The following is a 25,514-nucleotide window of genomic DNA, read 5'->3' as shown; positions in this document are numbered from 1 at the left end:
GCAGAACAAACCTTACAACCAGGTCCTTAGGCTTCCAGGCTGAAATGTTTCTTTCCTAGGTCTTCCCTCTCTCCCCTGTCAGGCTCCCCAGGGGTGGCTGTCCATGGCTGGTCAGGCAACCACTCACCAGGCACCCTCCTGAGCCTCGAAGAGGGTGACTACCTGGGCCTGGCTGCCACACTGGCCCCCTGCCAGTCTTTCTGCCTAGCAATGCCTAGCACCTCCCCAGGCCTAGAGTGAGGTCTGAGCAGAGGTGTAAGGTACAGGCAGAGGTCCCGCCCCCTTCCCTGCACCCCCAGGCCGTGCATTCCTGACACCCAGTGGGCGGAGGCACCCAGGCCCTGGCATGCCTAGGCCCCCGCCCTGCCCACTCCCTGCAACCTTCACTCCCAGGTCCCAGGCAGGAGCAGCAGGCGGGGTATGGCTCGGCACTTCCAGACTCTGGCAGGCAGCCTGGAGCCCGAGTTCTGAGCTGGGAGCCTCATGGTGATAGCGTTCCTGGGGCCAGAGGGAGGGGTTCTTAGGAGGTGCCTGCCACCAGGAGGCTGGGTCCTGCAGGATCAAGGAGGAGGTCCTGGCAGAAGGTCCAGAGGCTGCCAAGAGAGGATACGATGCTGGGAGAGCAAGGAGTGGTAGACCTGGGATCTCAAACTGGGTGTGCCTGCTAAAAATGCAGGTGTCAGAGCTCCACCCATATTCCATTTAGATGGCCTGTAATGGGCTGAAGACTTTGCCTTTTTAACACATATCCCAAGGATTCCTGATGCTGGTGGTCTAAGGACTCTCTAGAGATATTATTCCAAGGCCAGCCCCCTTTCTGTCCTCTGACCACCTCTCTGGTATGGGATGGGTTGCCAGGACCCTAAGCACCCTTGTAGGAACTTGCAGCCAATGTCTCTAAAGATGGGCAGGCTGGGGACAAGGTGATAGTCCTTGCCCATCCCCTCTCTCACACCCACCTTCCAAGAACACTGCCTTGGGGCCACATTGTCCAAAATGTCGGGCACCCAGTCCCACCCAATACCTATGTGCCTGTCTTAAGGTATCAGTGTGGGGGGTAAACATCACCCAGGTCACTCAGGGGTCCATGTCTCCTAGATATAAGTCCTCAGGTGGCTTAGGGTGGAAGGACCCAGGTTCCCAAGAACACCCCTGCCCATCCCTCATATGTCGTCCCCTCTGGCCGCCTAGAAGTTGAACCCTGTGCCAGGATTCTTCCAGTCTCACTCTATTTCGGTCTACCTTCATCTCAGAGACCAAAGCATTCCTTCCAAAACCCAGATCTGACCATATCGTACCCTTGCATAATATCCCTTCAAGGCTCCCCCGAGGCCCTTCCTGCCCTGCCCTCTTATCCCTCCCCATGTTCCTGGATTCCAGCTGTATCCGGGCCCTGCAGATCCCTAAGTCACCCTGCTTACTCACGCTTTCTGGCCCTTGCTCATGCCATCCATGAGCCCTAAGTGCCCTTCCTCCCCTTTTAACCCAGTGGACCCTGGTCATCAGACTCAGGCCAGGTCCCCTCTTCCTTGACTGCTCCTTATGCAGGGGCTGGGCTGGTTGGTTCTCTGCTTTCCTCTCAGGAGGCACTGACTACGGAGGTCTGCTTCCTTGCTGGCCTTCCCCTACCTCGGTGCTCCTGGAGAGCCGCAGCTGGGATCCGTTTACCTCCCAACCCCAGAGCCTGGCACAAAGCCTGGCAGAGCAGATGCTCAGTAAGTGCATGTTAAACAGCAAGTCGTTTGAAGTGGGCTTTGGGAATCTGAGCCCTGCCCCCTACCTCCTTGCCCCCCAGGCTCCTGGTTGGTGCCCCCCGGGACCTCGCTGTGCCTGATGGCTATACCAACCGGACCGGCGCTGTGTACCTGTGCCCGCTCACTGGCCACAAGGATGACTGTGAGAGGATGGACATCACGGAGACAAGTGAGGGGAAGGGGCTGGGGATCACTGACAGATCAGGAGCCTGGGGCATGCAGGTAGTCGAGAGAGAAAGGACCGGGAGGGGATAAAAGGCTCCCCCCCCCCCCGGGGCAGTTTCTACTCACTTCTTGAACAAATGGGAAGAGGGGGTCCTGGAGGAGAGGGGGACTCTATGGGGTTTGTGGAGCTCAGACTATGAGGGGCTGGAGAAGGGGAGTAGGGTCGGCTGCAGTGCTGAAGGGGAGGGTCCAAGAGGGACCAACCCCTGCCCTCTGGAGGCTTTAGGCACTGTGGGGATGGGTGCCCTGGCTCATGATCCCTCCCACAGGTGACCCTGACCATCACATAATTGAGGACATGTGGCTTGGGGTGACTGTGGCCAGCCAGGGCCCTGCAGGCAGAGTCCTGGTAAGTGGGCGCTCAAGTTGTCCCCCTGCCCTGCTCCAGCCCTCTCCTCCATCTCCCTGGGGCTGGGGGGAAAGCGGAGGACAGAGGGGGTCCTTGGTGCATGAGCGAGGGTTTTGCAAATGTCCATTTCTGTGGCTGTCTGTGTTCCTCAATCCTGCCTTCATGGCGGGGGGGTGGAGGGTGGGGGTTCTGGCACTCTGTGAAGACCCAGCATGGCGTGGGTCCTGCCTGAATCACACTTCCTCGCTGCCCCACCCCTGCTACCCGTTGAGTTGTCACCCTTCGTTGGAAGGAGCTGAGCTGAGCTGCTGGATCTGCAAGAGTAAAGGGCAGATCAGGCCCCGGGCTGTGTGGCCTGATTTCACCCCTTTCTGGGAGGCTGGCCGGCGGAAGAGGCACAATCCTGCTGACCCCAGCTCACTTGGATTGGGTTTGAGGGCCACTTCCAGTCATCAGTTGTCACCTCCTGCCCACATTTTTCAGTGCTGGCCCCTGGGGGGGAGTCTCAATTTCTGAGTCCCAGATAGACAATTTTTAAAAATTGATGTAAAATTTACATACAGCGAAATGTACAGATTTTAGGTTTCAGTGAGTTTTGAAAAGTATACACCTGTGTGACCAAGATCCATGAAAGAAATAGCATATTTACATCACTCTAGAAAGTGTGCCCCTTTCAATCAATCGTCACTCCCGTAGCCATCGCTGCTCTGCTCTGTCGCATTCGAACACTTTTAAGTTCCGGGTTTGCATCGATTCACTCAGATACCTTTTCAGGCCGCTGTTATGGATGGTGTACGTCTAGGACCCATTGAAGGCAGTTCTAGATACTGGGTCCTTCAGCATTGTCAGCTCATTCCTTCACAAGTTGCTTTTTTAAAATTTTTTAAAAGATTGATTGATTGATTTTTAGACAAGGGAAAGGAGGGAGATAGAGAGGGAGAGAACCATCAATGTGTGGTTGCCTCTCAAGTGCCCCCTACTGAGGACCTGGCCCGCAACCCAGTCATGTGCCGTGACTGGGAATTGAACCAGTGACCCTTTTGTTTGCAGGCTGGTGCTCAATCCACTGAGCCACACTACCCAGGGCTCTTCAACAAGTTTTTAGTGAGCATCTACTATGTGCTATGCTCGGTACCAGCACTAGGGACTTAGTGGTGATGGGTCGGGCTCGGCTGCTGGGAGTGAAGGTCACAGTTGGAAGGGACAGAAGAAGTAAGCCAGCAAGAACTAGGCCTGGTTCGGGATTTCTGCTTGGCCCTTGGCTGTTTTATAAACATTCTATTCTGACCGATTTGCACAACAATGATTTATCAAGCTCCTCCAGCGTGCAGGGAAAAGTGCGAGACAGGCAGCCCAGCCCAGTGCTGAACAGCTTAGACTTCAGAGCCAGGCGGCCTTGGTTTGAACATTCTCTGCCTCTCTCTAGAGGTGAGATCTTAGGCAGACTTATTCTCTGTGCCTCATTTTCCCTGTCCAAAATGGAGAAAGTAATCATCTGTAGTCCATAGTGTTGTTAGGAAGCTTAAAAGGGTTAATATGTGAAGAGTTTAGCATTGTGCCTTGCATGTAGTAAGCACTCAGTTTTAGCTGCTGCTGTTGCTGCTGTTGTTGTTGTTGTTGTTGTTGTTGTTGTTAGTGGTCCTTTCATTAAGAGGGCAGAGTTACGGCCCCGCTGGTGTGGCTTAGTGCGCTGAGCACCAGCCTGCGAACTGAAAGGTTGCTGGTTTGATTCCTGATCAGGGCACATGTCTGGGTTACGGGCCAGGTCCCCAGAGGCAACCAATTTCTCTCCCTCTCTTCCTCTCTCTCTAAAAAATAAAATCTTAAAACAAACAAACAAAAAAATAGGGCAAGGTTATTGGGAGACAGCAGAGAAGCAAGTTCCTTAATTCGTGGGGTATCCAGTTCCTTTTAGACCAGAGAGCCTGGACCCACGTTCCCTCATCCGTTCCCATTTTGTTTCGCCAAGATCTCCGAGCCCCTCTCCAATCCAGTAACTTCTGTCCTCCCAAAAGGTGTTTCCAACTCTCAGAGCAGATTTCTAAATTCTGGAAAGGAGATGCAGGTCCAGGCATCACTGTGGGAAGACAGAAAAGCTAGGAGGCACCTTTCAACGCCTCTCCCACAAAGCCAGAGGTGCCCAGGGCCCAGGAGACAGCTGGCCCTGCGTCCCTGCTGCGGGCTCAGGCTGCCTGTTGGGGTGGGGCCCCCAGGTCTGCGCCCACCGCTACACCCAGGTGCTGTGGTCGGGGTCGGAGGACCAGCGGCGCATGGTGGGCAAGTGCTATGTGCGGGGCAACAACCTGGAGCTGGACGCCACCGACGACTGGCAGACCTACCACAACGAGATGTGCAACAGCAACACCGACTACCTGGAGACTGGCATGTGCCAGCTGGGCGCCAGCGGCGGCTTCACCCAGAACACCGTGTACTTCGGTGCTCCCGGGGCCTACAACTGGAAAGGTGAGGACCGTGGGGGAAGAGGAGGAGCAGAGACTGCCTACCCCAGCTGGCCACTGGAGCAGCTGGCCGAGACTCTCCACACCAGGGGCAAAGGAGACGGGACCCTCTTGCCAATGTCAGCAAGCACCACGACTTCTATGACTTGAAAGCACTTAATCGGTGCCAGAGGCTTTACACGTATCATCTTATTAATCTTAAAATACTCTATGAGGCAGGTATTAGTATACCCATTTTGCAGAAAACTGAGCCTCAGAGAAGGGAAGTAAATTGCTCAAGCCAAGAGCAAGTTGTGAAACGTGAGTTAGAACGCAAGCCCACCTGACTCCAGGGGAACCACTAGAAACTGATGTAGAGGGTGAAACTCGCTCCTGTAGGACTGAGGTAGGATGTGGTGAGATAAAGCATAAAAGTGCCCCTCTTCTCACCCTTGCCTTCTCCCTCCCATCTCCACTGTCCCATCTTCCAGTGTGTGTTGTATCTTGTGGCTCATCCAGAACTTCCTTTAGAATACACAGGGACCTTTAAACACACACACAGAGAGTCACGCAGGACGTGCTGTTCTCCTACTTTCTCTTTTCACTTTTCAATAAACCGTGGGCCTTTTTTTCACGTCAATGCTTACAGGGCAGTCTTTGGGGAGCTGCGAAGTATTTCCTTGTATCAAGACCCATGCTTTTTGTAACAACCACAGCACACGCACCTGAGGGCCCTCGCCCCTCCGTCTCTGCCTCTCTCCACCACACAGGTTGTAGCCACAGCAACCCCTTACTGCACTCTGTTGTAGAATCAACAGGTAGAGGGAGCCCAGAGCCTCGCCCTCTTGGTGTAATCACAGCTCTGGGTTCACTTGAGGCTGAGGCCTCTGCTCGCTCCAGTGTCCTGCCTCCCGCCCCGGCCCTTTAGAACCTTGGCAGAGTGGCAGGTACTCTACAGCAGCAGCCCCGGGGAGCAGGGGCAGCTAGGAGGCGGCCCGAGTGTGGGGGCATGTCCAGGAGATAATGGCCTGAAGTCTGGCCTCAGTGTCTAGAGTAGGGTAAGTGTCATCTAGCACCCAGGAGCCTGGGTGACCAGATTCCAGCCGTGTCTCTACAGCTAGCTCCCCCATCCCTAGGCCTCACTTTTCTCATCTGCAAAATAAGGGCCATGATTCTACCTCACCAAATTGTTAAAGGAAAGAGGAAGTGATTTGCACATGGCAAAGTGCTCACAAATATTTAAAGAGGACATTAATATCCTCCTCTGGGGGGAGGGGCCTGGACATGGTGGAGGAAAGGGATGGTGACTGACACTCCCTCTCCCCAAATCCTTGTGAAGGGAACAGCTACATGATTCAGCGGAAGGACTGGGATTTATCTGAATTCAGTTACAAGGACCCGGAGGACCAGGGAAACCTCTATATTGGTGAGTCCAGTTGTGGTGGCCCAATGGGTGGAAGAGGAGGGGGTGCTCAGTCCCTGGCATGCTGGCTCCCTCACCGTCGGTGCCTGGTGGAATAGTGAGGCCAGGGGGGCAAGTGTGAATAGCGGTGTTTAGTTCAACTAGCACTTAATGAGCATCAGGATGCAAAGTCCTTACCCTCATGGAGCTCACAGGCCAGTGTGCAGAGAGGACTGGGGATGGGCATCCAGAAGTCACTCTTTACCCAACTTAGAATGGAGGAGAAGAGGATAAGGGGGTGGTGACCTCAGGGGCAGGTCCAGAGGAGAAAGCAACAAAGTTCACTAGCGCCTTGATTGACTGCCTTTCCCCCCATCCCAGGGTACACGGTGCAGGTGGGAAGCGCCATCCTGCACCCTACAGACATCACCATTGTGACGGGTGCCCCGCGGCACCAACATATAGGTGCAGTCTTCTTGCTGAGCCAGGAGGTAGGCGGAGACCTGCGGAGGAGGCAGGTGCTGGAGGGCACACAGGTGGGCGCCTATTTTGGCAGCGCCATCGCCCTGGCAGACCTGAACAATGATGGGTGAGAATCCAGGCACGTTCTCTGGGGCCAGGGAGAATGGTGAGGGGGGCAGGCTTGCCAAGGCTGAGATAAGGAGGCTTGCGTTAGTGCATTTGTTTGCATGCTATTGCAGGGATTTGCAAATCAGTTGTGCTTGTTGATTTGCCTTCAGACTCTATGGGATTCTGGATATTTGCATGTCGATTGCATGACACCTGCATCTCTGTCTCTGTCTGTCATTTCCGTGGCCCTAGTGGATGGGGGCTGTTTGGGTGTGATCTGTACCTGCATGGTTTCCCCCCTGCGTTTTCTATCAGATGGTTATGTCGGCATTTCCTTGGCTTTCCCGAGACCTGTGGCCAGAGGTGCCGTCTGTACAGCCGTGTGCCCCGGCACAATTGTACCTGCTAAATAAGAGTTGTGCTGCCTGTTGCAGGCTCAGCTCACGCTCCCATTTCCCCTCCTCCTCTCCTGTGCAGGTGGCAGGACCTCCTGGTGGGTGCCCCCTACTACTTTGAGCGAAAGAAGGAGGTAGGGGGCGCCATCTACGTCTTCATGAACCAGGCAGGCACCTCCTTCCCTGCCCACCCCTCCCTCCTTCTTCATGGCCCCAGTCGCTCCGCCTTTGGCTTCTCCGTGGCCAGCATTGGTGACATCAACCAGGATGGATTCCAGGGTATGAGTTAGCACTCCTTCCCCAACACCCCCCTCCACTGAGTGCCCGCTGCATTCCAGGCTTGACAAGGCCCCGAGAGGAGAGGAGATGGGACGGGGCCCAGGCCCGGGAGCTCACAGCAGTGTTAGAGAGAGGAGGATGTGTAGAGGGAGCCCCCACAGGCGAGGAGTGAAGCTACTGCTGGGCCTCAAAGGCCGGGCTGAGTGTGCACAATGGAGGGGAGCAGGAGGGGCACGATATGAGGGTGGGGTCCTTGCCCGGTGTGCCAAAATCTAGCGAGTGTGGGGTGTTCACTTCAGAGATGAGGCTAGAGAGGGAGTGTGGGGGTGGGGTGGATGTTTTTGAAAGCCAGGCAGGGGAACTGGGGCTTTCTATTTGGGTAATGGTAGAGGGGTGTCCAGAGACGGTTTGGGGGCGAGGATGTGATATGATACCTTGGTGTGCTGTGGTACACTGAAAGATCATTCTGGAAGGAGTTGTGGGATGGATGGGGGGAGCAAGGCTGGAGTGGTAAAATCAAGGATATAGGTGGGGGAAGTTACGAGCTGGGACAAGGTGGGAGCCCTGGATATAGAGGAAGTCATCAGAACTCTGCAGCACTTAGGGACCAATCAGAGAGAGGGACAGACCAAGGGGTCGGGACTGGTTGCCAGGCGAGCACCTGGCTTATCGGGAAGTCACTTCTCTGGCATCCTCAATTTCCCGGAACGTAGTGGAAAACCGAAGGGAGGCAGCGGATCCGCTGAAGAGTCAAAACAGGTGACAGAGTTTAGTTCATGAAGCACCTTCTGCCCCAGCGTCATCCAGTTTCCACTCGGGACCTGCCTGTTCTTCCCAAACATACTTTTCTAACAAGCTTGGCATTCTGGTTATTTAGGCCTTATCAGATCAAAAGCAGCAAACGAAGAGTTGAGTAAAGTTCAAGAAGCTAAAACATTTTGGATTTATGTGCGAAAATAATGGTTAGAATTGTAGAAGTCTGGACATTTTAACCAGTAAAGTTCCCTATAGTGTTTTGATTAAAATCGCAGCCCCCCATGTTCGACAGACAGGGGTCTCAGGAGCCTGTCCTCTTACTCACTAGCTGTGTGACTTTGGGACTTCCGAGTTGTTGCCTCACCCATAAAGTGGGGGCGGCAGTACCTACCGCCAGCACTCTTGTGAGGGTTAAACGGGAGGGGTACTAGACAGCTACCTGGCAAAGTCACCAATGGGGAACACCTGCTTTTGTGCCCCTGCTGGTATAGGACACTGGGAGAAACAGGTGTTTGGAGAGGAGATTGGTTGGGGAGATGGCAGGTACTATAATAAGAAAACAAACACCAGCCAGTGGTTAGGAATCTGGAGTGGAGGCTGCCTGACACATTAACCTGCTGTGTGACTGGGTCACTTCCCTCTCCTGGACCTACTTTCCCACATATAAAAGGAGGCATTTGGGTGCCCGATGGTCCCAGTTTTAATCTGAGCCATAAAACTCTGTTCCCTGATGGTGTGAGTACTGCCTGGCATGGTGAGGTCAAGGGTGTGCTGGGCTTTGTGGCTGGAGCACAGGGTTTGGGGAGACGGGGCCCATAGTCCCCAGTGGTCCATAGTGGTGACCCCCTTCTGCCTCTCCTCCCCAGACATTGCTGTGGGAGCTCCATTTGAGGGCTTGGGCACAGTGTACATCTACCACAGCAGCTCCAGGGGTCTCCTCCGACAGCCCCAGCAGGTATGAATGGACAGGAACTGGGGGCCTCCCCTCTTTTGGCTCACTTACCCCCTCCTTCTTCCCTATGGGCCTTATTCCCCAGAGCTGCCCTAGAGCCTGTCTTCAGTGCTTCCCCCCCACCCACCCAGGTAATCCACGGAGAGGACCTAAGACTACCTGGCTTGGCCTCCTTTGGCTACTCCCTGAGCGGAAAGATGGATGTGGATGAGAACTTCTACCCAGACCTGCTAGTAGGGAGCCTGTCAGACCGCATCGTGCTGCTGCGGTGAGCCAAGGCGACGGTGAATAGGGGCCGTTCTCTCTTCCAGCCCTGCCTGCGTGGAGCCCCATCTCTGTCCACCTTCGTCACCAGGTCCATGCAAGCCTGAGCCCTAGCCTTGCCTGGCCTGGGGCAGGCAGGAGGTGCTGATATGTGTGTTTTCTCTGCAGGGCCAGGCCTGTCATCAACATCCTGCACAGGACCTTGGAGGCCAGGCCATCTGTGCTGGACCCTGCGCTCTGCACAGCCACCTCCTGGTGAGACTCTCAGTCCTTCCTTTGCCCACCCATTCCTCCTTATGTATGGACAGGCCAGGAGGCGCCCTGGCTCCCAAACCTCTCCCCTGGCAACTCCTGGTACCCCACCATTAGGGGGTTGGTTCTTGGGGTAAGCATTGTCCAGCCTACCCAACCTCATTGAAAAGCAAAATTCCTTGCAGGAGGTAATGGATGAATGGGGGGAGGGCATGGCGGTTAGGAGTGGGAGCTCTGGACCTCCTGCTGTGCCCACTGTACAGGTACGGGTGGGCTGTGGGGAGTGAGATCCCAGGGGAGGAGGAACAAGGGAGACCCTTAGGATGTAGGGAAGAAGAGAGCCACTTTTAGCAAATGATTAATCTTTCTGAGTCTCAGATTCTTTTTCTTTTTTTAAAGATTTCATTTATTTTTAGAGAGAGGGGAAGGGAGGGAGAGAGGGAGAGAAACATCAGTGTGTGGTTGCCTCCCATGTGCCCCCTACTGGGAACCTGGCCTGCAACCCAGGCCTGTGCCCTGACTGGGAATCGAACCAGTGACCCTTTGGTTCGCAGGCTGGCTTTCAATCCTCTGAGCCACACTAGCCAGGGCAAATACTGTGCCTATAAAACAAAGTTAATAATAACCAACTTGAAGGACTGTTTTGGTAATTAAATGAGATAATGTACCAAAAGCCCTTAGCATGGCACCCTGTATACCTTAAATGCTCGAAATGTGTTGGTTGCTAAGATGATGACTCAAAGCCTCTGTGCGAATGAGGATACTGGACTAGAAGGCAGAGGGAGACAGAGCGGTGGGGTGGTAAGAGGAGATCTGGACTGGAGATCCAGGCTGGGCCACAACTTCAGGCAACTCCTTCTGCTCTCAGGGCCTTGGTTTCCCCGCTGGTGACCTCTGTCCCTATTTTCTATGGCTCTAATGGGAGTGGGGAGGGAAGAAGCCAGGGACACCCCAGACCAGTTCTGTGGACTCCCCAGTTTTGCCCCTGCCTTTCCCCTGAAAGGCCCTGTTTCCCCTTGCCCAGGAAAGGGAGTAAGAGCTAGGGGCTGGATATCTGAGTCCCACTGTGACCAGGTCCTCCTGTATGTCCCCTGTCCTCCCCAACAGTGTGCAGGTGGAGCTGTGCTTTGCTTACAGACAGAGTGCCGGGAACCCCAACTACAGGCGAAACATCAGTGAGTGCCGGGGTGCAGGGTGAGGGGGGGCATGCTTACCTGCTCACTTGCTGACCACCCTGTCCTCCACCTGCAGCCCTGGCTTACACTCTGGAGGCCGACCGGGACCGCCGCCCACCCCGGCTTCGCTTTGTGCAGAGCCAGTCAGCTGTTTTCCACGGCTTCTTCTCCATGCCTGAGATGCGCTGCCAGAAGCTAGAGCTGCTCCTGATGGTGAGTGAGCCATCCCTCCTAGACAGCCAGCATCCCCCCAGGTCAAGGATGAGGGACTGGATGGAGTCTCCCCAGGGGGAGCGATGGGGGAGGTTGCCTGGAAGGCCATAGATCTCAAGGGGGAACAGTGCATAGCATCCAGCATGTGGTAGAGGAGAGGCAGAGACCCTTGGAGGGGGGATGGGGCCAAAGGGCTCCTCGCCTCTGAGAAGAGTGAGGGTTGTGAGACTCAGCTCAGCTCTGGGGGAAAAGGGTCCACAAGTGGGGGCAAGCTTAGCCACTCTGGGACATCAGAGTGGAAAGGGAAAGTTCAACGTGGGGATCCCTGGGATGCAGGGAGACTCAAACCTCCCCAGAAAGATCTTTGGGGAGGACCGGCCCCATCTCCTCACTTGTAGATCAAGGTGATGGGAAGGGTGTCAATTTGGTAATAGGACAAGAGGAGGTTCAGCCATACTGGGGGGCTTTCAAGGTGGAGGGGTCCTAAGCTCTTCCCTGGGGGCTCAGGATGGTATGAGGATTCAACTGGACAGGGAGGGCAGGGCAGAGATGGGCTCAGCTTGCCGTCTTTTCCAGGACAACATCCGTGACAAACTCCATCCCATCGTTATCTCCATGAACTACTCTTTACCTCTGCATTTTCCGGAGCGCCCCCGGCTGGGGATGCGGTCCCTGGACGCCTACCCTGTCCTCAACCAGGCACAGGCTCTGGAGAACCACACCGAAGTGGGTGGGGCGGGGACCGGCAGGACGGGGCTGGAAGGGCGGTAGGAGGAGGAGGTACTGTGGGTGGTGCGCTCCTCACACCTCTGGCCACCCCAGGTCCAGTTCCAGAAGGAGTGCGGGCAGGACAACAAGTGCGACAGCAACTTGCAGATGCAGGCAGCCTTCGTGTCGGAGCAGGGGCAGCAGATGAGCAGGTGCACTCCGGGCCGCACCGATTGGCCAAGGGTGGGACGGCCTTCATTGGCTAATGGGAATTGAGGGGTGGAGATCTGAGGGGTGGGGCTTCATTGGTCAGGGGCGGGGCCTCAGAAAGAGGCGAGTCTAAGAGGTTGGACTTTAATTGATCTGGTAGGATGTGTAAGGCTGACCTTCACTGACTAGAAAAAGGTGTTTTGATTTTTGTTTGTTTGTTTGTTTTTTACCAGCTGAGACTTGAGGGCGAGGCCTGGGTGTCCGGAGAAGGGGCTTTCCTGACCTAGTAGACCCGAGGGGTGGGACCTAATTGATCCTGGTGGGTCCGGGGCGGGGCTTTGGGCTCAGTCCTTGGCTCCTCTCTTTCCAGACTCCAGTACAGTAAAGACCTCAGGAGACTGCTCCTGAGCATCAACGTGACCAACGCTCCAAGCAGGGAGCGGGCCGGGGAAGATGCCCACGAGGCGCTGCTCACCCTGGCAGTTCCTCCCGCCCTGCTGCTGTCCTCAGTGCGCCCTGTGAGTGCCCAGCTGGGCTCCGCCGCCTATTTGCATCCTTGTCTGCGTGTCATTTGCATGTGTTGTCATGTGTCTTGTGTCCCCTCTTCTCTGGCCTGGGCCCCTCAGGTGCCTACAGCATCAAGCCTCTAGGGCTTCCTACAGACACTGAACCAAAGGGAAGGGGAGGGTCAAGCCCTACTCTGACCACCCAGACCTGATTATCTTCTTTCCTCAGGCTGGAGCTTGCCAGGCCAATGAGACCATCCTTTGTGAGCTGGGGAATCCCTTCAAACAGAACCAGAGGGTAAGCCCTGGCCACACCCGCTCAGACTAATTCTTCTTGCTCTGCCTGCCTGCTTCCTGGCCTCCCTTAAAACAAAGAGTCAGAGTGGGAGGGAGAGGAGGAGGACTTAAAGTAAGGGGTGGGGAGAGATCCAGAGAGTGGGAAAAGTGCAGCCGCTAGGAAGCAATACACAAAACGAGAGGAGGTGGAGGTGGGGAACCAATTTTGCTGAACACCTACTATATGCCACGCCCCAAGCCCAGCACTTTGCTTCTTCTATATGATATGATTCTCACAACCTTCTTAGGTGGTAGGTGCTGTTTAACAGAAAGTAAACACAGGCTTAGAAAGTTTTAGTAACTTGCTTGAGGTCATGCAACTCAAAAGTAGTAGAGATGTTATTGACAGAGAAAGGGGAGAGGGAAGGTAAGATGAGACCGGGGAGGTAAAATAGTGGAGATGGGTGGGAAGGTGGAGACCCCTCACCCAGAATGAGGAGGGGGGGAAGAGGAGGCCAGAGAACCAACTCTCTAGCATAGTATTCAGCGCCCCCTGCCCCATGGCATCACCCCTGCCTGGCCCCAAACTCCCCTCCCGACCTCACTGGCCCTCATGGCAGATGGAGCTGCTCATCGCCTTTGAGGTCATTGGGGTGACCCTGCACACAAGGGAACTCCAGGCGCAGCTGCAGCTCTCCACGTAAGTGACTTTGCAAAGCCAGTCTGTGTTGGGGCTGAGGTGTCCTGGGGCCTCCTCCAGTCCCAGCCTCAGCTGCCACATCTCCTTACCTACTCCCTGCGCTTCCTTCCCAGGTCAAGTCACCAGGACAACCTGTGGCCCATGACCCTAACTCTGCTGGTGGACTACACGCTCCAGGCCTCACTCAGCATGTGGGTACCACCCCCACCCCCAGCCCACCAGTCTGCTCTTCCTGAGCTAGGGCCTCCCTGTCCTCAAGGTATCTCCCAAGCTTCTCTGACACACCTCTCTTGGCCTGGTATCCTTACTCTTCCACTTCCCCTGGGTCATGCCTCCCCCGAAAGCCAACCATCACTGTCATTATTGTTATTATTGTTCCCCCTGTAAAGCTGGCAGCAGTGGAGGAATCGGCTGCTCTGGGGAACGAGGTGTTAGTGTGGACCTACCGTCTCTTGACAGCTCATTGTGCTAAGGGTTTCACATACATCCTTTCCTTGACTTTTCACAACAGCCCACAATATAGCAATGATTATTAAATCCCTTTTACAGAGAGGAAACTGAGGCTCAGAAAGGATAAATAACTTGCTTGGGGCCGCACAGCTATGGCGGGGCTGGGATGTATCTCAGGTCTGCCTGATATCAGATGTAGTTAACCAACTGTGGCACCCACCCCTCTGCCAGAGCCCCTCCTGCTTCCTATGACTCCCGCGTCTTTCTTACTGTAGGGTGAGTCACCGGCTACAAAGCTACTTTGGTGGAACAGTGATGGGTGAGTCTGGCATGAAAACTGTGGAGGACGTGGGAAGCCCTCTCAAGTATGAGTTCCAGGTAAGGGGACCTCTGGAGGCCTGGGCTGGAGACTCCTGGGAAGGGTGATGGGGCATTCTTTCTGGGCTGGGGTCTTAGGTTGTAAGGTTGGGGGTTGGTGAGATGGAGGTGGTTTTCGATGAGACAGTAGCCTTGACACCCCTTGTGCCCACAGGTGGGCCCAATGGGAGACGGGCTGGCATCCCTGGGGACCCTGGTCCTGGGGCTGGAGTGGCCCTATGAAGTCGCCAATGGCAAGTGGCTGCTGTACCCCACGGAGATCACCATCCAAGGCAATGGGTCCTGGCCCTGCCGACCACCAGGAGACCTTATTAACCCTCTCAACCTCACTCTCTCTGTAAGGACACCACAGGGATCTTTCATTTGCATCTCATTTGCATTGTGTCTCATTTGCATGCTGCAGAGCAGAAAGGCCAGTGTCTTCCATCCCTCCCCTCAAGCCCCTAGGGAGCCTGCCTCTCCCTTTGCCCTTTCTTTCACTTCTCACCTCTGCTCTCATTCCCTCCTCCCAGCAAAGCTCCTCTCCCCTCTTCAGGTCCCTGGGGACAGACGGCCATCTCCACAGCGCAGGCGGCGACAGCTGGACCCAGGGGGAGGCCAGGGTCCCCCACCTGTTACTCTGGCTGCTGCCAAAAAAGCCAAGTCTGAGACCCAATTGGTGAGTGGCCAGGTTGGAGAGGATTACGTCCACACACTCAGGAGGCACACAAAGCAAGGGGATTAGGGACTACTCATCAAAAGACCCCAATCTGATGAGTGGGTGTGCCTCCTGCCCTCAGGGACCCCCAGCCAGAGTGGGCAGGCTCATTTCCTGCCCTCAGAGGGCACCTCAGTGCCCTTGCCCTTGGGGAGCAGTCAATACAATGGACCAAAGGAAGAGACACCGGCTCTGTTCCCAACAGGAGCCCCAACCTGTTGGGGTGATGTAGCTGTTCAAAGCCTTGGACATGAGGGCTGGGGAATGGGGAAGAGTAGGCAAAGTGAGAGAGGAAGAGGCCTGGGAAGTAAGTTGAGGCCTAGCTGGGTGGAGAGGTAGGAGTCAGACAGTATCCTAGGTGGAGGGAGCTGGCATGAACATGGACCAGTCGGGGAGGGGACTGGGAAGGGGATGTTGCAGATTGGGCCCCATTCTGTGAGCAGGGGTCAGATTTTATGTTATCCATGTTCCTGGCATCTGTATGTACTTGGCCCAAAGAATGTGCCTCACATGTATAAGTATGGGGGGGAGGGACATGTGGCTGAGCTGAAGGGATGAGGTCAGGCTCCCTGGGGTCAGCCATGGGTGAGACAAAGCCAGGGGAGGAATTGAAGGCAAGGGGCAAAGCGTGAAGAATCTGGAGGCCCAGCCTGTCTCATGTGCTGTGCTCCCCGCCTGCCTCAGAGCTGCAGCAGTGTGCACGCCCGCTGCGTGTGGCTGGAGTGCCCCATCCCCGATGCCCCCGTCATCACCAATGTGACAGTGCAGGCTCGAGTGTGGAACAGCACCTTCATCGAGGTCAGTGCCCGGGTCGGGAGGTCTCCCCCGCCACCACCTGCGTGCAGAGAACAGCGGGGAGAGGGGAGGCCAGGGTCGCAGCATGGTCTCATGCATGTGTGTGTGTATGTGTGTGTGAGGGACAGCATTGTGTTTTATGCATGACAGGTTACACACCTGTCACTTGTGCTTTGCTAGTTTGTGTGCCTGTGTGCAGACGTGACATGTTTGTCTCCAGCCAAAATGGCCTTCTCCCATGTGTCCATCGTTCTGATGTGTCCACGACTTTCCCACCCCTGTGCCTTTGACATGCTGCTCCTTCCCCCTAGAATGCTAGATCCCCCTCTCTTATCTCTCCATGTAAACTCCTATTCGGTTTCTTTTAAAAAAGATATTTATTTACTTTTAGAGAGAGGGGAAGGGAGAGGAAAGAGAGGGAGAGAAACATCAATGTGTGGTTGCCTCTCGCATGCCCCCAACTGGGGACCTGGCCCACAACTCAGGCATGTGTCCTGACTGGGAATTGAACGTGCAACCCTTTGGTTCACAGGCTGGTTCTCAGTCCACTGAGCCACACCAGCTGGGGCTCCTATTCAGCGTTAAATGTCCCCCTGAGGTGCTTCACCACCAGTGAGGTCTTTTCTAGCTGAAAATGATCTCTCCTCCTAGATTATAAATCTTTTCAGCTTTGTGGGCTGTACAGTTTCGGTTGCAACTGCGCTGTTCTGCCATTGTAGCACAGAGCTGCCATAGACCATAGTCAATGATTGGGCATGGTTGTGTGCCCAAAATACTTTATTTACAAAAGGAGGTGGACCCTGGCCTGGTAGCTCAGTTGGTTAGGGCATCATCCCAACATGCCAAGGTTTCGGGTTCAATCCCTCATCTGGCATATACAAGTATCAACCAATGAATGCATATGTAAGTGGAACAGCAAATCACTGTTTTTTCTCTCTCAAGTCAATAAATTAAAAAAAAAAAAAAAGCAGACGGTACGCCAGATTTAGCCCACCAACCTGACCTAGACTGTGACCTTCATTGTCTCTGTTGTCCTCAGCATCCAACATAAGATCCAATGTGCAAATGAATGAATGTTGTGCATTTGTGTGTGGGGAGGTGGGGAGGTCTGGCTGTCAGATCTTTTGGGATGCTGCTTAAGGATGCTGTGTGGTGGGAGGGTACCCTGAGGGTCAGGAGGGAGGCTCAGCTGCTTCTTTTGACCCACCCCTTTTCCCTCCAGGATTACAGAGACTTTGACCGAGTCAGGGTAGCCAGCTGGGCCACCCTGTTCCTCCGAACCAGCATCCCCACCATCAACATGGAGAACAAGACCGTGCCGGTGAGTGAGCGTGTCAACTGGCCAGGGCAAGGGAGCGCAGGGTGTCTGTTCAGAGCGCCATCACACACTTCAGCTATGTGGTTCTCAGTCTCGGCAGCACATTGGAGTCCCCTGGAGGACTTCTGGTGTCTAGACCACAACCCGGAGTGATGAAATCTGAGTCTGTGGAGCTGGGACCCAGTACTGTTGGCTTGTTTCAGAGCTTCCCTTACTCCGATTCTAACGGGCAGCCGTGGTTGAGAACCTCTGCTTGAGCCTATTTGATCCACACGACATCTTCATGAAGATGTCCCGTCTCCAAGGCAACTTGGAAAAAACCTTCCCAAACTTGATTCTGAGTCATATCTGGAAGAATAAATATGAACAAAGTTGCTAATAATTTGTTGTGAAAAGGATGTAAATGTAGATACATAGGAAATATATATAGAGGATGAATGGAAGGTTGGTTAAATATGTTATGGTACATTTCCTAAAATAAGGTACTGGAAGAAGGGCCAGAAAAATTGATGGAACAGCAGAGAAATTAATTTTATTATACAGGTGGCATTTTTTAAAAATTTTATTTATTTGTTTTTAGAGAGAGGGGAAGGGAGGGAGAAATAGAGGGAGAGAAACATCAGTGTGTGGTTGCCTCTCATGTGTGCCCCCAACCCAGGACCTGGCCCACAATCCAGGCATGTGCGCCCCAGCTGGGAATCGGACTAGCGACCCTTTAGTTCACAGCCGGCACTCAATCCACTGAGCCACACCATCCAGGGCTACAGATGGCATTTTTAATCAGTAGAGAAAGGTAGATTGTTAAGTCGTGTTAGGAGAACACATTTGAAAGGTAAAGACAAACCCCTACCTCACACCGTAAACAAAACTATATTTGAATTAGCTTAAATATTTAAAATAGGAAGTGAAACCTAATATACCAGAAGAAAATTCAGAAGACAATTTAATGATAATCTTTAATTATGTGGAGAGAGGGTTCTTTTACTAAACCCAGAAGTCCCAAAGGAAAAATTTGAAAAATGAGACTATATGAAATTCTCACGCTCTATACAGACATACCTTGGAGACATTGCAGGTTTGGTTCCAGACCACCTCAATAAAGCCACTGTCACGATAAAGTGAGTCACGTGAATATTTTGGCTTCCCAGTACATATAAAAGTTATGTTTACACTATTCTGTAATCTATTCAGGGTGCAATAGCATTATACCTAAAAACCCAGTGTACATACCTTAATGAAAAACTACTTTACTGCTAAAAATGCTAGCTATTTTCTGAGCCTGTTGTAAGAATGGTGCTGGGAGACTTCTTGATGCAGGGCTGCCACAAACCTTCAATTTGTAAAAACTCAGTACCTGCCAAGTACAGGAACATGAAGCGCGAGCAAACCAAGTGTGCCTGTGTAGCACGGAGATGGTAAGGAGACTCCCAGGGCAAGTGATGTTGCTTTTTAAAAAACCTCCAGCACATATGACAAAGTACGGATACATATTTAACACACAAAGGGCAACCTGAAAATAAACAGGCATCGCACCTGTTGTAAAACACAAGTGTTTAACTCAATAGTAAAGAAATAAAAATGGCAGCAACAGGGCGATTTTATCCTATCAGGCTGGCAAATGTGAGAGAGAGTGATGCCGTCTGGTGCTGATGAGGTGGAAAGAAATGTTTTTCATTGGAGCGGAAATTGACAGATTCTTTTTGGAGATGAATTTGTCAATATCTATTAAAATTTCAGATGCCCATTTCCTTTGACCAGCACATGACAATGTATCTTAAGGAGCTAATAGGACAAGTATGTGAATATAAACATAAATACATGGGGATATTTTAAAATATTGTTTATAATGGCATAAAATTGGAAACAATATAAGTGTCTTTCAGTGGGTTGGTTCAATAAATTATGGTACATATCTAAATGACTATGCAGATATCAGAAGAGATTAGATTGATCCTTATTAATTGGCATCAAAAGATAATGATATTAAGTGAAAAGGGAAGCAGGTTGCAGAAGAGTGTATACAGTATATATAAATCCCATTTATGTGGAAGAAAAACATATGTATTTAACATGTGCATTAAAAATACGGAGAGAGCCCTGGCTGGTGTGGCTTACTGGATTGAGCGCCAGCCTGTGAACCAAAGGGTCATTGGTTTGATTCCCAGTCCAGGCACAGGCCTGGGTTGCAGGCCAGGTCCCCAGTTGGGAACATGTGAGAGGCAGCTGATTGATTCAATATTTCTTTCTCTCTCTTTCTCCCTCCCTTCCCCTGTCTAAAAATAAAATAAATAAAATGTTTTCAAAAAATATGGAGAGAGATTCACTAAAATGTTGAAGGTAGTTATTTCTCAGGACTAAAATTACCAGCAATCTGATTTTCTTTAATGCATCTGTATTTTAGTGCTGGCTGGTGTGGCTCTGTGGATTGAGTAATGGCCTGTGAACCAAAGGGTCACTGGTTCAATTCCAAAGGGCCTCTCATGCACCACCTACCGGGGACCTGGCCCACAATCCAGGCATGTGCCCTGACGGGGAATTGAACCAGCGACCCTTTGGTTTGCAGGCCGGCGCTCAATCCACTGAGCCACACCAGCCAGGGCAAGCATCTGTATTTTAAAAAATAGCAATCAAAATAATTTTTAAAGAAATAATCGTGAATAGTCAGAAAAAACTTTCTATGTATATATAAAGGACATCATAGTATATGTAATATGTAAATATATTTCATGTATACCCCCAGTGTAGAGGAAGAAAAAAAGTAGTGCCTATGCTGTGCGTTCTTTCTCTTCTTGTAAATATTTATGGACTGCTTTGCTGTGTACCAGGTATTGCTCAAAGCAGTTTACTCATATTAAATGCATTTAATCCTCCCAGCAACCTATTAGGTAGGTATTATTATCCTAATCCCCCTTTCACAGATGAACAGAGAGGTTAAGCAACTTACCCAAGGAAACACAGCTAGTGAATAGCACAGCTGAGACCTGAACACAGATAGTCTGGCTCCAGAACACATGCTTTTGGCCACTCGGTTATATATTATGAAGCAGGCATTATGATTCCCTTATCAGAGACCACGAAGTGGAGATTCAGAGAGGTGAAATTACTTGTTCAAGGTCACACAGCTAGTCAGGGATGGAGCTGGTACCCAATCCTAGAGGTCTGGGTCACAAACCCAGGCTCCAGGCTGCCTCTCAGGTCTGAGGCTGCTCCTTCAGAGAAGCAAGAGGGTAGATTAATCTACTGCTGTCAGTGGTCAGATGAGCTTTTTCCAGTTCCTGGGTACCCCCTACTGGCAGTAGGTCAAACAGCAGTGTTGGGGACCAAGCTGGGACAGGAAGGAAGAGCATGGGGTCTAAGGCAGCAGACACAGGGCTGAGCCCCTTCTCACCCCCTCCAGTTCTCGGTGGACATTGATTCTGAGCTGGTGGAGGAGCTGCCAGCTGAGATCGAGCTGTGGCTGGTGCTTGTGTCTGTGGGTGCCGGGCTGCTGCTGCTGGGGATCATCATCCTCCTGCTGTGGAAGGTCAGGACCCAGCCCCCCACCTGACCTTCTGCCAGCAGACCCTCAGCAACTCTCCATCCCATTCCTCATATCCATCCCACCCTACCCTTCTCCCATGTCCTCCCGCTCTCTCCCCGGCTTTTAGTCTCACCCCCTGCCCATTGTCACCTCACCCACTGGGATGCTTCTGCCTGGGTTGAAGGGGGTCCTGCAAGCTGGAAAGGGGAATTCAAGAACTCTGGCTCCTGGCCACACCTCCCAGCTGGGGCTGGAACCCAGGCCTCCAGGTTCCCCAGCCCTAAGCCCCAGTCCATGAGTGTTGCTGGCAAGGACCCCCCCAGCAGCTCCCCCTGATGGCCCCTCCCCACCTCCTCCCCTCCGTAGTGCGGCTTCTTCAAGCGAGCCCGCACTCGCGCCCTGTATGAAGCTAAGAGGCAGAAGGCGGAGATGAAGAGCCAGCCGTCAGAGACAGAGAGGCTGACCGAAGACTACTGAGGGGGGCAGCCCCTGCCCCCATCCCACCTGGGTAACTTGGCCTCTGGGCCCTCTTCCCTGAGCCCCCCAGCTGGCTGGGGCCTCTGACTGTCCTGTATGCTCCTCCTCTTTTATGAGACCTCTCTGTACCTCACTCTGTCCCCAGTACCACCCCAGAGAGCAGGCCACTCTGTCTGCTTCCCCTCCACACCCTAAGAGCTAGGGGTGTCTTCTCTTAGCCTCCCCACTGAGCTCCTCCAAGACTTAGGACCCCAAGAGGCAGCCATAAAAGCCTCCCCGTGCTTTCTGGGAATGGGAAAAGTGTCAGGACCGAGGCTAGACCCCATCTCTGTAGTTCAGAAGGCAAATTTCCAGAGTGCTTCCACACCCCCACTCCCACCTCTAGAGAAGGAGGGGACTAGTAGAGTCCTTCCTCCTGGGAGCCCCCACCAGGGTGAAACGGACCCCTCCCCACACTGGTCAGGATAGATCACTGCCCACCCTAGCCATCCCATCAGCAACCTCAGCGGCTGCCCCCTACCTCCATCTGCCTCTCCCTCTCCTCTTGGCCTTCCTCAACTCCTCCTTCCTCTGGGGACTGGGGTGCGGAACCTTGTCCTCCCTGTCTCAGGCATGTGTGTGCATCAGGGGTCCTGGCTTTGAGGGCCTCTGGGTTGGGGAGGAAGGAGCTGGGCACATCTTCCCACTGGCTCCAGAGCCAGATGCTGATGTCTTTTCTCCCCCCAACTGCAGTGTGACTTCTTTAAGCGGACCCGCTATTACCAGATCATGCCCAAGTACCACGCGGTGCGGATCCGGGAGGAGGAACGCTACCCACCTCCAGGGGGGACCCTGCCCACCAAGAAGCACTGGGTGACCAGCTGGCAGACATGGGATCAATACTACTGACGTCCTTCCAGATCCCACCCCTGCGCCCCCAGTGTCTCCTTCTTCTGTTTCTCATAAGTTATGCCCCGACAGTCCACAGGGGCCACTGCCTTTGGCTGGCACCAGTAAGTTCTGGCATACACACCTCTTCGAGTACACGCACATGCCCCCTGGCCACGGGCGTCCCCCCGCAGGAGGGCTGGGGCCGTGGCCCTTGCCGTGCCGCGCACACCGCAGCCCTGTGTGCTGGACACGTGTGGACAAATGTGGGTCCCAGTCTTTGTGGACTATGCTTGTGCACCACAGGTGGTGTGTGGACACGCGTGTCCTCGCCGTGGCCTATGCCAAGACCAAGCCAAAGGGCCTCTGCCAGAGCCAGGAGGAAAAGGCCTCCAAAGTGGCGACACCTCCCCCATTTACACTGGCCCCGTCTTGAGCCATAGTCACTGGATGGACTCTGCTCTCGGGAGGGAACTACTGACGCAGAAGAGCCCTCCAGGCCTCCAGAGAACAGGGGTAGGGGTCTGCCTGCGTCTGTCCAGGACCTGGCCTGCTCAGACTCGAGAGCAGGATGAACTAGAAAGAAGGCCCCCAGGGGGGCTTTGTTTCATGGATCGCTGTGAAGCCTCTGTCCTCAGCCACACCATGCACTAGTGGGGAATGCAGCCTAAAGGAACAAAGAGGGACAAACCGCTAGACAGCCGGGACATGCCGCCCTGGGACCGCCCTGGGAGCACAGTGGAATCCTCACCAGAGGAGGGTACTGGTCCTGGGCCAAGGAGATGTTGGAAGGATACAGCGGAATACCACTGCTCACCTACCACTGTCATCCTGGCCTCTGTAGGGCCTGGAGAGACCCCCAGGAGATCACAGAGGGAGCGACACTTGAATGTAGGACAGGGAGGGAGCCCTGTCCCTGCCCTATTGGCCAAACTCCACTCTTTCCCCACCGACCACGGGTTAGAAGCCTAGAAGCAGGATTCTTGGCTGTCCTTGGCTTTCATCACCCATCGCCTCTGCCTTCTCCCCAATGGGCAGAGTCCTGAGGCCCATTCTAGAATTTGAAGCTGGTTCCAGAAACCCTCTCCTGCCCGCTGCCTGCTGGCGGGCCTCCTACCCCTTCCACGGTACTGTAGCAGGGGAGCTCCCCCACCCTCGTGCCTTCTTTGTATATAGGCTTCTCACCTCAACCAATAAACAGCTCCCAGTTTGTACACACTGCATCTGCCTGCACCCCTGCGCCCCTCACCAACCTCATTCATTCTGATGGATAATGACATCTGGCTGACCCCCAGGTGGACAAAGCCTGATGCAGGGGCTTAGAGGTTGGGAGGGTGAAGATCTATGGAGGAGGTACCGGCCCCTGCTCTTGGGGATGCCCCAGTCTAAGGGCTGGTAGTAGACAGGGAACATAAGATGAGGGGAGAGGCCTGAGTAGACTGGATGGAATCAAAAGTGGTTTCTTGGTGGCCAGTGAGCTGGCTCTGGGGAAGGAGGAGGGGAGAGGGTGATATGAAGGTCGGGAAGAGGCAGGGAGCTACTTGCTGTAGAAACAGGGAGTTCTGCATAGTGGTGGAGGAAGACTGGGTGCAGGGGTGGGGAGCCAAGAGTCCCGGGCTGGTGGCTGAATTCTGGTGAGAACTGACTTTTCTGCCTCAAAATTTCCACCACCACCTACAGGTATGGTGAGTAGACAGTTAATCATAAGGTGACCAAGTGCCTCTGCAGCTGGAAGGACTGAAAGGTCACAGTTCCATTCCCCAGCCTCCAGGCCGGAGTGCCTCGAGCCCTAGTCTCTGGGAAACTCCCGCAGGGGAGCTTCAGTTCTGAGCTGACGGAGTCCCCCACAGCATTGGATCAAGCCTTCCATTTCCTCCTCTGTGCTGAGGTTGTCCCCTCCAGGCCTAGGGAATGGGGCAAGGCTGCTACTCCCATGACTTCATCCTAAATAGTGGCACAGGTCCTTCTGTTAATTGTCCCCAAGGCTGGGACCTTTGGCAAGATTTTATTACCCAGAGATGTCTAGAGGCAGCTCTTCAATTAAGCTCCTCCGAGAGAGCCTGCAGACCCAGACCAGTCTCCCGGAAGCTGCTCTTGATGTCTGCCCGGGTATCTCCCAGCCCGCCTCAACGTGGCCGCTGCCTGCACTCCGGCCCCTCCAGAAGAGCCCACGTCACACAGAGTCGTAGGCCCAGCGCCCCACTCCTCTTGCCGTGCTGGGATCCGCTCCTCCCCAGGTTGGCTGACAGTGGAACGCCCAGTTCCTCTAGGAAAGGAAAACCTCAGCCCCAACCCAGAGCTCTCAAAACCAGTCATAGGAGGTCTCAGTCTGTTTTCCAGAATCTGTGTTACTCATTTGGTCAGCAATAACCCTCCATGTAGGTCATCAAAGTCCAACTCTGGCTGAGCCAGCTCAGTCCAGTTCTTCGCAGCCACCTTCTCTTAAGAAAAAGGTGAGATCTATATATATCCCTCCGGCCAGACTCAGAGGTCCGGCCCCAGTCTCCTGTGAGCAGCTGTTTGGATGAGAACACACTGTCGCACGCGTACACATACCCTCTCGTGAGAATAAGTATTCATTTTCAGATTTGGTGCCGCTAGGCTTTTATGCCAAAAACATAATGGAAGACGTGCAACCATGCCCACTTCCTACAAGGACCCTCTGTGACGCCAAGCTTGTTGAGCCCCTTGGAGCTGCAGCACCGCCCCGCTGTTCCAGAAGAGAGTCTTGGCTCTTGTATCACTAAAAGGCCTGTGCTGAGATAAATCTTCTGTCAGTCTGAGTCCCAGCCCACGTTGTACACGTAGTCGGGAATTTGGGGTTGCGGAGGTGATGCTGGTTACCTCAGCATCACCTAGCCCAACTGACCCACCCACCACACCACACCACACCACTTCCGTTAGCACCCTGCAGCAATCTGCAGAAGGAATTGTGATCCAAGCACAGGGCCCACCCACATCGTGGGAGTCTAGCTCTAAGGGGAGGATCATGGGAAACCTCTTTCCCTCTCCTACACCTGGCCTCAGCGATTACTGCCTTTTCCTTGTCACTTTAGTTTTGACAATAATAGTAATAACTGCCATTTATTGATTGTTTACTATGAGCCAAGCACAGGGCTGGGCTTTTTATATATAGTGTCCCATCTACTCTTCAGGGCATCTTCAAGACTGCACTCACTGACATCATCGATGACCAAATTGCTAGCTGGAGGGATGGTTGGTGGTCCTTCTGATACCTCTGTGGCATGTCTCCATGGTGACCCCAACTTTTTTTTCCACCGTCTTTGTCCTTCTATGTGCTAGGTGCAGTGCCCGATGCTGGAGACAGTGCAGTGAACAAGACAGACACAGCCCTGCCCTCCCGGAGCTTAAAGTCTAGTGGGGCAGACAGATCAGTTGGCAGATGATTACAATTCAGTGTAATGAGATCTAAAACGGTGCTAAGAGGTCTAAGGATCCCTTGGAGGGAGCCCATAACCCAGGCCAGTAGGGTCAGGGACCTGAAGAGTGGGAAGCTGAAGGCGAGAAAAAAGAATGATCCAGAAAGGAGAGACAGCATTTTGCAATAGCTTGGAGGTTGGAGGCTGA

General features: G+C 53.5%; 1 protein-coding gene across 2 annotated transcripts in view; it reads left to right on the top strand.

The window, feature by feature from the left end:
- The window catches only part of ITGA3 (integrin subunit alpha 3), a 28,993-nt gene extending 5,846 nt beyond the window's left edge, over positions 1–23,147 (top strand). For both annotated transcript variants that reach the window (XM_045182371.3, XM_053911018.2), the window contains exons 2-26: positions 1,796–1,923; positions 2,249–2,328; positions 4,542–4,791; positions 6,106–6,192; positions 6,550–6,757; positions 7,216–7,412; positions 9,035–9,123; positions 9,252–9,388; positions 9,553–9,639; positions 10,744–10,811; positions 10,888–11,024; positions 11,601–11,750; positions 11,847–11,944; positions 12,313–12,460; positions 12,678–12,746; positions 13,345–13,424; positions 13,538–13,615; positions 14,150–14,252; positions 14,407–14,589; positions 14,788–14,910; positions 15,634–15,747; positions 16,967–17,065; positions 20,460–20,585; positions 20,949–21,090; positions 21,792–23,147. In XM_045182371.3, coding sequence (XP_045038306.2) covers positions 1,796–1,923; positions 2,249–2,328; positions 4,542–4,791; positions 6,106–6,192; positions 6,550–6,757; positions 7,216–7,412; positions 9,035–9,123; positions 9,252–9,388; positions 9,553–9,639; positions 10,744–10,811; positions 10,888–11,024; positions 11,601–11,750; positions 11,847–11,944; positions 12,313–12,460; positions 12,678–12,746; positions 13,345–13,424; positions 13,538–13,615; positions 14,150–14,252; positions 14,407–14,589; positions 14,788–14,910; positions 15,634–15,747; positions 16,967–17,065; positions 20,460–20,585; positions 20,949–21,059 — 2,950 coding nt within the window. In that variant the 3' untranslated portion in view covers positions 21,060–21,090; positions 21,792–23,147. The remainder of the gene's footprint in view (positions 1–1,795; positions 1,924–2,248; positions 2,329–4,541; positions 4,792–6,105; positions 6,193–6,549; positions 6,758–7,215; positions 7,413–9,034; positions 9,124–9,251; positions 9,389–9,552; positions 9,640–10,743; positions 10,812–10,887; positions 11,025–11,600; positions 11,751–11,846; positions 11,945–12,312; positions 12,461–12,677; positions 12,747–13,344; positions 13,425–13,537; positions 13,616–14,149; positions 14,253–14,406; positions 14,590–14,787; positions 14,911–15,633; positions 15,748–16,966; positions 17,066–20,459; positions 20,586–20,948; positions 21,091–21,791) is intronic.
- Positions 23,148–25,514: the final 2,367 nt, after the last annotated feature.

The sequence above is a fragment of the Desmodus rotundus genome, chromosome 9 (genome assembly GCF_022682495.2).
Source record: "Desmodus rotundus isolate HL8 chromosome 9, HLdesRot8A.1, whole genome shotgun sequence".
NCBI lineage: Eukaryota > Metazoa > Chordata > Mammalia > Chiroptera > Phyllostomidae > Desmodus > Desmodus rotundus.
This window is presented reverse-complemented; position numbering and strand designations above follow the sequence as displayed.